The 14,051-nt window shown below is 37.0% G+C and overlaps 1 protein-coding gene across 1 annotated transcript in view; it reads left to right on the top strand.

The window, feature by feature from the left end:
* The window catches only part of IDE (insulin-degrading enzyme), a gene marked incomplete at its 5' end in the record, with an annotated part of 48,672 nt that overhangs the window by 15,935 nt on the left and 18,686 nt on the right, over positions 1-14,051 (top strand). The window contains 3 exons of the mRNA XM_009083761.1: positions 6,745-6,847; positions 7,766-7,888; positions 9,905-9,987. Coding sequence (XP_009082009.1) covers positions 6,745-6,847; positions 7,766-7,888; positions 9,905-9,987 — 309 coding nt within the window. The remainder of the gene's footprint in view (positions 1-6,744; positions 6,848-7,765; positions 7,889-9,904; positions 9,988-14,051) is intronic.

The following is a 14,051-nucleotide window of genomic DNA, read 5'->3' as shown; positions in this document are numbered from 1 at the left end:
TTTAAACTTTTTTTTAATTTTTTTTTTTTTTTTTTTTTTTTTTTTTTTTTTTTTTTTTTTTTTTTGCTGCTTACAAGCAATAGGTATTTATAATAGTGATTTAGTAAAAGAGCTACAGGTGCTTAGTCAGATCTGGTGTTTATTAAAGCTTCACATAGCTTTAAAATGTGGCTCTGAACATTAGAAGAAAATAGTCAATGTTATTTTATTCATAATGTAAATTGGATCTTTGTTATTAGCCAGAGAACTTCCAAAACATCATCTTACTTAAACATTGAAAAATTGCTGGAGAGAATGAATATATGTGAATACATTCACAGACTGTAAGCTTGTCAGATGCTGCTGCACCAACCCTACAAACCACTAATCAGTGCTCTGTGTTACTCCTGTTGGTGGCTGTGCCAGTCTGCTGACACTTTTTCCAGCTGAGAGTACTTCAGCATCAAATAGCCATAATAACCTCGTTCAGAAGTTATTAGTGTGAGAAAGGAAAGTGTAGAGAATAGTGGTAGAAGAAGAAAATAAAAGTCTATACAATATGGCCAGAAGCATAAGGAAAGTGGTGACAGTTTTTAGAAGAATGTGGTGTGCTTTTTTCAGATATGTAATAAACATCCATTTCACAATGTGCTCTATTTGAGATAACATAAGCACGTTATCTGCACTTCTTCATTGCTCTTTGTCCACAGTTCAAATAAAGGGGTGTGGGGCAAGAAAAGAGCAAGATGAGCAAGAATCGACCTAGAAAGAGAGGACAAAGGAATTCTAAAAGATATGGAATTTAGCTGTAACATGTTTAAAACATGAGAGTTTACTATGTAATAGTTTACTAGTAATTATCATCTTTCCATAGTAGTTTTGTGCGGTTACATCAGTCTTCTCCCATTTGACAAAGTGACTTGCTAGAGATGGGAATTTCTTCCACACTTGGTAACTGTGGATTGATCTTTAGATGAAACTTGGATTTTTTCAAGATGAACACATCTAGAGAAAATATCAACTGAAGATGAGCAGCTTTAGTACATGAAACAATAGGGAAGCACTGATCCTGCAGATAATGAAGATAGGAGCTTCAGAATTAATTCTCAAATTCTAATTCAGCCTGTTCTGTATGGTGTCTGTGTGTCTTTTCAAGTAGCAAAGTGTAGTGGAGGCACAGTGGTGGAGGTTTCTTATAAACAAAATTGGATAGAACAGGTTGAGTTCTTCTGCACAAGAAGATCTCGAAGGTTTCATAATAGAAAAGTGGTAGTGGTGTGGTGACCGAGTCAGGGAAGCTTGTGATCAGAGAGGTGTGGTCTTTAGTAACTTCTGTGTGTCTCCATGTAATTGTGGGCTTTAAATGTCATGTGTCTCATCCTGCTTTGTTCTAGTTTGTGCTTTTTGGATGCTGGAAAAAATATATTGCATTTAATCTTCCTTCAGGACTAAGGATGTTGTCTCTTTGCTTTGCCTGGCATAAGAGGTAGATTATAATGATTGTGTAATCCTAAGAATTTGATTTTTTAAAAAAAGCTAAATATTGGAAGAAAACAGGACTTTTAGAACTGGAATATACCTGGTTTTATGGCCTCGTCAGTTAATTGTTCAAGAAGTTATACATTCTCTTTGTTGCAGAGATTTTAGTAGGACTTAAAGATAGTAAATACAAGTGGGTTAGTTCTGTTAGAAGCTAAGTGCCCACAGCTATGGCAACAGCTGCCCTGGCAGGGCTTCAGTATAAATACATACAGCCTGGAGAGGGACCAAAGACTGATTAGTGCAGTTCTAGCAGCTGAATTCAGCAAAGCTCTGATGTTCCCACATGGATCAAATGAGGTCTGCAGGAGGTGTGTTGGTACATGGTCAGAGTAATGATAAATGCATTGCTGGTATGTGCAGACTAAAACCATGCTGCTGTTTGCTATTGCCACAACAACTATGCATTCACATATTCACGTTCAGACTATTTGTCTTCTCCAAAACTGTAATTTGTAAAAAGAAATCCAAAACATCAAACCACATTTAAGATTCCCAAGTGTCATGTTGCTTTTTCCTGCTTCCCTAAGTGATACTTTTTTTCAGTGTAAACTCAAAAGTTATACTTGTCCTTCCGTGTAACATTTGTGACAATACTAGAAGCTGTTTTTATTTGGGGCATCAGGTATTTAAAGTTCTCTGCTAATCAGACTTTGCTATTTTTATTTCACTGGAAGAAAACATTAACTTGTACATAGTACTGTGTTCCTTTTAGACACATTTCAGACACTTATCCTGTGAAATTAAAAGTAGAATGAAATGAACTGCAATTTTTAAAATCTTTTGCTTAACTAAGATACTTCAAGTATAGTGTAACAAAGAATATAATTTTATAGTATCTCCTATTTTAACTTGCTGGCAAGATAAATTAGCTTGAGAGGGGGAAACTTAGTTAAGTATTACTAAATGTGATTTCATGGTACATCACAAAAATCCAAGAAATCCACTGTGGATTTGTATTTTTAGTGGTCTCTCTTGAAAGATTACAGATGTAAATAAAAGAATCCCCTTGTATTTTAGTTTTTTATTACATCTGTATCTCTATGAATGTAGCGAATTATCAATCCTGTTTCCTTCTTTTATCTTTTCTTTAGCAAATTTTATGTACTAATAAAAAAGACCCAGTGCACATGTGCTTTAAATATCTGTAAGTGTTTTGATTGCTCACCATTTACTGATGTCTGCATGTTTACCTTTCTATTTTCCCTTTTAATGAAAGAATTATTATGTGCCTGTTGTTTGGGGTTGTTTTCCTGTTTCATATTGATTTGAATTTTTCCTTTGTATTGTGGTTTTATTTATAATTTCCTTTTCATAACCCTGTTGGAATTCGCCTACACTAAGGACTTTTCTTGGCATGTCTGTGTTCGAGTAACTGCAGTCACAGTTAGGGACTGCAGTTCAATGTCTTTTTAAAAGGATAGTTTTTCCACGGTTATTTTCTTAACAAACTGTGTTTAAAAAGCATGAAAGCAATCCATACTCACAGGTGGTAAATATCTGTATGTGCTTCCCTTTGACTGAACCATAACAGGAAGTTTTGGTATTCTCCTCCAGCCCTCACACACTACTTTGTTGCATTTAGTGCCTTAATTTCCCTGAGAGAGAAACATTTTAAGATGTATCATTTTACTCAGACTGTGTTGGGTTTTGCCAGCCATCTGTGAAGATAAGGGAATAGACTTGGCATGTGTCGCAGTCATAGCTGAAAAATGTAATTTTCCTATAATTTCCAATACATTTTTTCCCCTCATTATCTGCAGAATAAATGCTCTTATTAAAATTTAAGAAGCCAGTGACTCACCAGATTATGCAGCTAAAGAACATTTTCCCCTGGATAGTAAGTGGGCTTTTTTCCTCTCTTGATATCAGAAATGCAGCACTAGTACTATCCTAGAGGTGAGAAAAATAAAATGAATGCCAAAAGTGTTGATACAGAAATTTCTAACTGCTGGAATTTCACAGACACTGAGCAAACAGTTGTCTCAGTGCAGTCAGCAGCGCTCATCCCTGATGATAAACGTGCTGGAAATGCAGAATGTACGTGTTTATTTTTAATTGTGTTGCATCTGAGTAACAGTTTTGAAAATTACAATTTGTTCGCTGATTTCCCCCCACAAGTCACTGTGTTTGTAGTGACTCAGTTTTACTGAACACTAACAAATAGCTTGGGCTTCTGCAGAGTGATTAGAATGCTGCACCCCAGCAGCATCTCTCTGCATGGTTTCCCCTCTTATTCTGTTTTCTACTGAGGTTTGTATGCAAGTGGCGTTCTACAGCCTGTAGTGCCTCACACAGATTTTACTGATGAACAAATGTGAACAAATGTAGGCTTTTACAGGTTTTGTCTCAGTCATGGGTCATGGCAGTCCTAGGCACACCTACAGATTGGGTGGGGTTGTAATTGAGGGCAACACTGAGGAGAAAGACTTGTGGGTGATGGTGGATGAGAAACTCACCATGGGCTGTAGTGTGAGCTCACAGCCCAGAAACCAACCGAATCCTGCGCTGCATCCAAAGGAGTGTGGGCAGCAGGTCAAGGGAGGTGATTCTCCCTCTCTACTCTGCTCTCGTGAGACCCCATCTGGAATACTGCATGCAGTTCTGGTGTCCTCAACATAAGAAGGACACGGAATGGTTGGAGTGAGTCGAGAGCAGGCCATGAAGTTGATAAGAGGATTGGAGCATCTCCTCTATGAAGACAGACTGAGGAAGTTGAGGCTGTTCAGCCTGGAGGGAAGGTTGCGTGGAGACCTCAGAGCAACTTTCCAGGATCTGAAGGGGCTACAGGGAGCTGGAGAGCGAGTCTTTGTTAGGAATGGCAATGAAAGGACAAGGGGCAGTGGGTACAAATTGAAGGAGGGGAAATTTAGGTTAGATATTAGGAAAAAGCTCCTTCCTGTGAGGGTGGTGAGACACTGGCACAGGTTGCCCAGGGAGGCTGTGGCTGCCCCAACCCTGGCAGTGTTCAAAGCCAGGTTGGCTAAAGCCTTGAGCAACCTGTTCTGGTGGGGGGTGTCCCTGCCCAGGGCAGGGGGTTGGGACTAGATGATTTGTAAGGTCCATTCCAACCCATTAACAATCTATGAAAATATGTTATGTTATGCATTTGAGTAAGATAAAAGTGTTTTTTTCTGTTATTTGACAATACCATAATTTGGAAGAGAAAGTTTAGATTAGGTCTCAGAAAAGGCAGTTGATCCTTTATAAGTGTAAATTTTTCTTTATTTGAAACAAATTTGCTTTGACATGTTTGTTACTAATATCACAAGTATTGTGTTTCCTAACTCTTACCTTTTCACCCTTAGAATCTTGAGTTTTGTTATGTAAATCTGGAACATAATAGTTGATAATATTTCCTGGAAGTACATTCATTTTAAAGCACATGTTCTTATTCCACTCCTATGTGGATCTGTCACTTACAGCTTCATTTTAGGTTTTAGAAGAGTGAAAACCAAGTGGTATCTAGTAAATATGATAGCATTGTAGAAATTTGCTTGGTTTGAAAATTGACTATATCTGAGGACTACAGCAGTTTGCACCTGCAAGAAGTAAATTGCATTTGTAGTTCCAGTTGTGTTCCATCTTCATGAATGGCTCAAGTCTAATTGCTCTGGTTGAGTCTAAATGTATTTTGGGCAGGTCCTGTTGAAGATTGCCTGATTGCCTGTCTTGCTTTTCCAGTGCATTTCCACGCTGTCTTAAAACATAGGGATGTTCACAGTGCTATGCAACACAACACAGAAATGAAAAGCAGAGTCACATCATGTAATTGGTAACTTTAAAGATGTGTTGTGCTATGTTTAAACAGCTGCATGGCATTGTATTTCTGCCTGCTGTGCTGCTTTTCCTCTCTCCTCTTCATGTCTTGGTCTTCATTACTCTTGGTGTTTGTAAGTCTAGTTTAGGTTGTAGGTCAGTTTAGGTAGATAAAATGCCTTTTGATTTGTTTATGTTGTTGTGTGTCTATTTCTGAGAGCTCTAAATGTCAGTAGTCATTCCAGTAGCGATTTGGGACACAAGGAGGGCAGGAGGATCCTGTGAAGCAGAACTGCTTGAAGAATTACAGTGCTGATTGCCACAATTTCATTTTCTCTATGTTGAGGAGGCAGAATTATTTTTAGCTCTTTAATTTTAGTGTGTTCCTACTGCAAGTGTTTGGGTGCTTGGATTGTCACTACTGCTTGAGCATCACTAGGTTGGAGAAGGGTAGAAGGAGGAAATATTGAATAACAGACATCTGTATATTACAGCATAAAATATCTTTACACCCCACCTTGCTGTGCACATTAGAAATAAACAGCAGAATGTTCCTGGCCTGAAGATATTGTGGTTCAAAAAGAACACTTATATTGCATTTATTTTGATATATAATGTACATTTTAGTCATCTGCACAAGATTTAGCAGTGTTAGTTACTGTACTCTTTAGCATCTAGGGATCGTTCAATATATGTAGAAGGCAATTATGGTACCTTCTTTGATCATTTCAGAATTCTTACAAACATCTGTTTACTCTTACAGCTAGCCACTTAATGCCACCACTCCTTGGTGTTGTAGATTGTTGAAAAGATTAAAGGAGTTTTCTTGCAACCTATTATGAAGACTAGTGAAAAAATACTGATAAGTTTCTAATTTTCTTTATTCTGGATTTCCTCTTATTTATATGTGTTCTTTAGTTCAAGGAGCATCTGGATAAGGCTTTTAGTCCCATGGTTTAGTTTTAGGTAGTCTCATGAATCGGGAGTTCAAATTCATGATTCTTTATGGGTCCCTTCCAACTTGAGGTAATCTATGGCTATAACATTAAGACTGGAATAAAATCTCTATAGTCAGTATTTTCGTGTCTCTGAGTGCTGATATAGGTGGTGTGTAAAATGTTGTAATCACTTCCTTAATTTTGGAGAGTATTGCAAGAAGTACTTTGTGTGTTTTCTGGAATAAGGACGAAATCTAAAAATAGGAATTGCATGAAACACTGATCATGTGTAACTCTAGGCTGCAGCACTTGAGAGAAACAGTAACATTAAATGAGGTTGATAACCTGGTTTCCTGGTTAACCTTACTGTGTAGCTCAGTGTACATACACTTGCTATCCAGTATGCCCTGTGATTGTCCAGGGACTCTTTGCAGAAGTGAATGCATTCTGGGGATGGAGCAGAGACAGTGCTCAGAATAATTTCCCACAGACACGTTGATGCTGAAATGTTTTGTCTCTTTGTTTTCAGAGTTGCAATAGTTTCCAAGTCTTTTGAAGGGAAAACTGATCGGACAGAAGACTGGTATGGAACACAGTACAAGCAAGAAGCCATTTCTGATGAAGTTATTAAGGCATGTTAAAACTTCTAGTATGTTCTAATATCTGCAAGTGAAAGTCAGTGGTTAATTCTTGGTCTAATTTTCTATTTAGTTGAAGGGAGAGCTTAAATCTGCTGCTCTGCATAGCATGAAAATCATACAGTGAGTCTGTTTAATGTTATGAGAATTAAAGATCTTGTGTTAAGTCTTTAGATTCCAAATATTTATTACAGAGGATTAAACCATGTTAAGTACAGGGAATGTGATACTGGTTTTGCTGTAAAAGTTCCATAATATGCAGTGGCTACTTAAAAATGTAGCCATTAAGTTTTTAAAAAGTAAGGGACTCTATTATATGTTAATGAACTAATCTGTACTTAGAAATCTTTTTACAGCTGTTGTATGTAATGTCTTTGAAATTGATTTTTGCAACCTAGAGAACGAGTATATTTTGCCAGTTAAATGAGATTGTAGAAACGAAAACTCCAATGAGGGAGGTGGGGAAGTCCTTATTGAAACTCTTCTGTCCTTTTAAGAATAGATACTATATATGTGTGTATATATATCCCTGAGAGCTGAGGGAGACCTGCTGAAGAGTGGTTTGCACAGACACTGGACAGGACACTTCCTTTACCTCAGCCATATCTATGTTCTTCATTAGAATTTGTGTTTAAGTATTTAGTTTAATATCTTCATTTGGAGTTCACAGTAGGAGAAAAGATGAGACATAAAACCACCTTCCACTCTACTGTAACCTTTTCTTTCTCCTCCTCCGAGCTGATAGCGTACTCCAACTTGTTTTCCCAGCTGTTTCTCTTTTTCCCTGTTATTTTAATAGTATTTACACATAAGGTAGTGAAATGCATTTTTAAATCTTTTGTTTCAGCATAAAGTAAGTAAGTATATATCCATTAATTAAGCTTAGCCTTATTGTTTCTCCTATTTGTCTAGAAATGGCAAAATGCTGACCTGAATGGGAAATTCAAGCTTCCAATGAAGAATGAGTTCATTCCTACAAACTTCGAGATCTTGCCATTGGAAAAAGATGCGACACAGTACCCTGCACTTGTCAAGGTAACCTGTCTGCACTGTGTGTTAGCTAACCTTCTGTGAAGTTAGAAGCTAATTCCTCTGTGTTTTTAAAGCACAGATCATGTCATATTCCAAAGTAGTAAGCAAAAAAGCACAAAGCTTAAAGATATTGCTAGAAAGACCTGCTTGCATGGAAAAAGGGGAGAGATGTAAACAGGTAAATAGACATCACCCTCTAGTCCCTTGGAAGCATCATTTAATGATATCAAAATGTTTAGCAAATCTCGGTGTTTCTGAGTACCTAAAAGTTACTTCTCCTAAAGCATCGTTGTCTTTACTAATGCTGTTCTAGGCTTAGTTGGAGCATAAATAAGAAAGTCTTCTGCAACTACATGTTGTACTTCAGTTTGAATAGTCAGTTCAGGAATACTGTTTTCACACCAGATGGATTGAAGTCTGCTCTAGTGCAGGAAAAATATGTGTTCTGCACAGGACATTTCAAGTGTATACTTGAAACAATATTATTAATGAAGACTTTGAACAGAGGTTTATGTTCATCCTGAACTGGTTTGCTACAGAACCCCGATGGTCCTTCGGTGCCTCTGTAGCAGTTACGTAACTGATGTACACAAAAGCTTTGATTTATGACATCATGGATTTGGGAATGTATTTGCTTTTAGTTTTTCCTTTCCCTTTAAAAATCTGTCTTCTGAGGGGAAAATGTTTTTATGCTTGATGAAATAGACTTTATTTTGCCTGAATCTTTCCAGCTGTATGTCTGTGCCATTTTCTTTTCGTAGGCGCTGCCATTTGTCTGAATCCACAGCAAACCATCTCAAGAACTAAATCAGCAAAGATTATCTGTAAAAATAAGCAGGTTTTCTGCTGTGTTACATCCCTCAGTGAGCTTGCTGAGGACTGGACCAGAAAGGGGAGGCACAGGAACATAAGTACAGGAATAGGATGGCCATTCTCACTGGCAGCATGTCACTATGTCACCTTTGTTGTAGTGGCACATCTTGTATTGCCTCTGGCAAACCCTCAGGATAGAGGGCAGTTAGGCTGTGACTGTGGCCAGATTGCTCTGTGGACTGCAGGTGGTGATCTCATGCTGTTGGATCAGGTCTGCAGTTCTACAGACAGGCTTTACTGCTCAGCATTCTGTCCCTCGTGTGAGATGTATTCTAAACTGCATAGTGGCAATTGAAGAGAATAAAAACATGGTTGTCTCAGAGAGGAGATGTAATTTGGCCTTTTATTTTGTGTCAGGTATTGTGGTGGAAGGTGTGCTGTAAAAGACGTTTCTTTTATGGAAACACAAGGAGGGAAATACCATGCTAAGTCCCTGAGAAGCAAAGATCTGCTCAAATATATGCGAAAGAAAAATAATCCTACATTTAAAAGTTCTCTCTTATGCATAGCAATGCAAAGCAAAGGTGTTGGGGACGTAAAGTTAACTGAAGTTGAAACAGGAAGGGAGTGTGTATTTCACAGCTTTTGTGGGAGAAAAAACAATAGGGAAGGTTGTTTAGATTCTTTCCTATACCAGGAAATTATTCTAAAATAATTTGAAGACATCTTTTAACTAATTTCCAATCAGTTTTACGACTTTTTCTAAATGCATTTTTTGTTTCTGATATTACTTTAATACAACATACAAGGCATTCATATTTTTTCCTGAAAGCATTAAATACACAGTTATATTTTTAGTCTAAAACATGCAGTGATATGCTGCTGTAGTGATGCATAGTGACACATCCTTTATTGCCAGCATTAGAAGGGAATTTTTGTGCAGCTAACTCTGTATTTGTCTTTTGTCACTCCTGCTCTAGAAAAGTAGTTCTCATTCACAATGCTGTGGCCATTTAACTGCTTGTTAAGGTGACGTGGTAAGAAGAGAATTCAAATAAGGATAGATAGATGTATACACAAATGTATATAGCAAGAATATGAATTTTAAGGGGACAGTACTAAGCTGAGATTTGGAGAGACTTCCTTTAAAATAGTGTCATATTGCAGTTAAATGGTGACTTACCAAAACCTCTTTTCTTGACACAGGACACTGCTATGAGCAAACTGTGGTTCAAGCAAGATGACAAATTCTTTTTGCCAAAAGCTTGTCTCAACTTTGAATTTTTCAGGTATGCAATGTTAAATATATCACATTAATTGCTCTCCAAAGGTTTCTTGTCTGTTGGGAATCTGCATTTCTGTGACAAAAACTTTCTTGTGTGTATTGACACTTTAAAATGTTTGCCCTTACTTGGAATGTGCAATAAGGTGTAGATACCAGGAAGGCTCATCTAAGTTATGCAGGAATGGAGTAGCAAGCAGTTTGAGCTGCTCCATCTATGTAAATAGGCAACGTTTATCTAAACATGCTTTTAAAACAAATTTTCTGCTTTGGTTTATTTGCTATCCTTGAAATATACCTGCACTAGGACCTACTGCATATTGCAATATACATCTTTAAAAACACGTGTATTTTTAAATTAATTGCTAAATCACAGCGATTTTGAGACGTGTTTTCTTCATAAAATGCTACTCTGATAACAGTTTGAGATTCAAATTCTATTTTCATTTGCATGATGCAAGCCAGGATAAAATTACCAAGTGGTTAAAATTCGGGGATTTTACTTAACTGACACCAGCTACTGATATATATATATTTATTTTTTTTATTTTCTGTATTATCAATGAATGTGTGATTTTCAAGATGCATGATAAAATGCTGTAATGTTAATTCAGGTCTTGTAATATTTTCATCACAGGGAAATTATCTTACTTTTTTAAGTGAGAAAGGCAGTGCTGGACCTTCTTAGTGCTCCTTTCAAGTAATGAATATACCTTTTGAATTAACAAAAAGTACTGCTGTCTTTAGAGTGCAGCTGTTTCTGTTGGACTACTGAAGGGCAAAGAATTTAGGGACTCTCCTTTTGCCTAATTAAATGATTCAGTGATATTGCTGGAAAGGCTATTCTGCGGGCTCTGATAAGTGCTCATAGATGCACTGTGAGTCCTTGTTTTGAGGGACCACTTGAAATTTTCTTGCAGAATTTTAGCTAGCAGTTTTTTTCAGAGCATGTCATGTCTTGGTACTAGTGTTGAGGAAAATAGGTTGCTTGGGCATTTTCTCTTTCTTTTTGCTTTATGAAACCAGAGGGCAAATATTACAACTATTTCAACTTCAGTGTGTCAGGAAATGGAGGATCAAGATGGTAACTGCCCATCTCTTATTCAGAGAACAATTGCATTGCTTTACCTTTATTGTTCATACTTGGTGGCTTTGTCTTGTACTATATCTGGCCAAAATCTAACGTAGTGTCCATCAATAAAATCCTAAGTTGTTTTTTTAAAAAAATCAATTCAGATGAACTATGGGTGATCTACTCTCTAAAACAGTTTGTGAACAATTAAAATATGATGATTCATTTTATGTGGAGCACATAAAGGTATTTTGTGTGCACACACACACAATATCATTGTTTGGGTTGGAGGTGACCTTTAAACGTCATCTACTCCAACCTTCCTGCAATGAGCAGGGACACCTTCAACTAGATCTGTGGTGATGGTGTTTCCCAGTTAGATTTCTACTTTGATTTCAGTGAGCCCTTTAAAAGTCCAGAAGTATTTGGGCTTTGCTGACCAATGTAATGGAATGGTTTGCCTCTTTCTTCATAGGAATGGTTACAAGTGGAAAGTTGGCTTTTTCCTTAGCATTGGGAGTGAGGGGTCTTTCTCCTTCAAAATAAGATGGTAATTGTATATGAACAGAAGTTGAGGTGATTTTGACAATATTTGGGTACATTCAAAAGCAGTTGTCAGCAGTTTATCAAGTTGAGACACTTGAAAAGGATTCTTGGTGAATCTCTGTCCTTTTGTTCATCTGATGGTCATTGAAATGGTGAAATATGTAGTGTTTATTCATGAGTCTTGGTGAAATCACCCCTATGTGACCAAGGGAGTTGGTGAATAAAGCCATTTAATGACATGGGTTTTCATAAAAATTTTAAACCTCAATTCTAGATCAGAATATGAAGGCTGTGCTGCCTTCACACTACAGACTGCTTCAGTAAGATAGAAGCAACTAGGAGGATTTATTCTGCCTGCAGCCCTGATCATCATGAATCATAGAAAGAATTCTTGACCCAGAAGTTATAATAACAATTGCTGTGCAGATGAATTAAGAGGAAGTTGATGAGGGTGGTTTCTCCCTCAGATGTCCAAATCCCACAGGAACAATGAGGATATGAACCTCTTGAAATCACCTTGTTGCAAAACTGAAATCCTTACAGGGATCCTGTTAAAGAACCACAGTAAAATCATCTGACATTGTCACCCTGTCTAAGAGATCATGATAAGCTTTTGCTTTTGTATGATTTGAACTTAAGACTTCAACAAGTATCCTTTTTTAAAAGGAAACAAAATAACCATGTCATGTGCTGATGTTTTGAAAGCTCTTTAAAGGTAGTTACCAGCTGGACACTTGAGTGTTGATTCCAGCTATGTCACTTACAGCTCTGTTAGAAAGGGGAAAAAACTAGACTTCAAGATTTTTTCACACTATCACTGATTGAGTTGTTGTTCTTCTGTCTAGAGAAAAAAAAGGTAAACTAGAAGTAAGCATTTGTTTACAAAACTGTCAGTAATAGGAGGGAACTCTGAGAACAGTGTTGTTATAATGGTTTTGTTATTTTTGACTTGAGGATTAATGTTTTAATAGTCTTGATTATTTTCAAAACTCCCTACTGGCCTTTGCCAGCTAAATGAGTGTACAGAATTGATATCTGGTACAGCTGTAGTAATCACTCAAACTGATTGAGTCTCTAGTCTAGTATCAAAATGGAAAAGAATTTAACGAGTTTGGAGGAAGGTTTTATGGTAACATAGGATTGACCTACATCTTGCTTTGAATTCAGTCTTAATTAAAAAATTCAGTAGTAATTGGATTTGCATCATTGGGCATATTGAAATTGCTCAGTTTTGGGAAATTCTCATTGGAGGGAGAAATGCAAATGGGAGGCCTCTTGGTTTTTTTACTGACCTGCTTGTTTAATCTGGGCCAAGACTAAAGCAGGGTCTGCTTCTCTAATAGGTTTTTTATTTATTTATTAATTTATTTATTTTAAATCTCTGCTTCCTTTCCCTAATCTAAAAGGAAGGACTGCATTACCACAACCTATGAGGAACCTTCTTAAAAATACCTTTGTAATGTACTTTAAACTGATCAGCTTGCTTGTTGTGGCACTGTGACCTTTGTTTTACTACATTAATGTTGATATACACTGTGAAATATCATGCTGTGTAGGTGTAAGTACATGGGAATTGGGTGAGTTTGAATTGTAAGCCACATCCTCACAGCAGATTGGTTCAGATGCTGCTGACTCTTTCTGTGACGTTGCTAAGGAATTTACATGCACTTCAAATAGTACAAATATCTAGCCTTGACTTGGCAAATCTTTAAAACACCAAGGTGTTTAACAATTAGCACAGTTGAAACATGGCCTGAGTCTTTGAGTTGCATTTCTCTTTTTGAGAAATTTGCAACACTTGTACGTCATCAGATGCTTCTAATGCAACAGCAGGTCTGGTGCAGTTATTGCTGTTGAAAAGATAACACAAAAAATGATGGTGGTACAAAAATGGATATGCCAGACTTCTTTCCTGAGCTGAACTTCGCATGTACTGCATATTTTCATACCAGAAATTGCTGATCTCTTAATTTTTGTAATAGAAACTGCTTTGTTTTCTGATAGCATATGAGTGTTAATTCAATGAATGTTCAGCTTTCACTTTGGTTTGTTAAGTTATGTTGGTACATTGAGTTTATTTTCCTCCTGGTGAATTCTGACTGTGCAGCCAAGCAAATATAATGTCTCTTGATTTATGAGCACAAATAGAATATGTCTGGAATCTTCTATATATTTAGGCATGGCTCAAACCATAAGTAACTGTTTCCAGGTATGTTCATATTTGGTTTTGAAATAGGAATCCTTCATAATGGGATCCATCAGCTTAAAATCCCAGAAAATATTGTTTCCTTCAGATCAAACTTACAAGGCCAGAAGAAACAGAGAAATAATTTTAAACTGCATATTTTACTTTCAACATTTTCTTCCAGCCCATTTGCTTACGTGGATCCCTTGCATTGTAACATGGCCTATTTGTACCTTGAACTACTCAAAGACTCCCTCAACGAGTATGC

Source organism: Acanthisitta chloris, unplaced genomic scaffold, assembly GCF_000695815.1.
Source record: "Acanthisitta chloris isolate BGI_N310 unplaced genomic scaffold, ASM69581v1 scaffold32981, whole genome shotgun sequence".
In the NCBI taxonomy this organism is placed as follows: domain Eukaryota; kingdom Metazoa; phylum Chordata; class Aves; order Passeriformes; family Acanthisittidae; genus Acanthisitta; species Acanthisitta chloris.
This window is presented reverse-complemented; position numbering and strand designations above follow the sequence as displayed.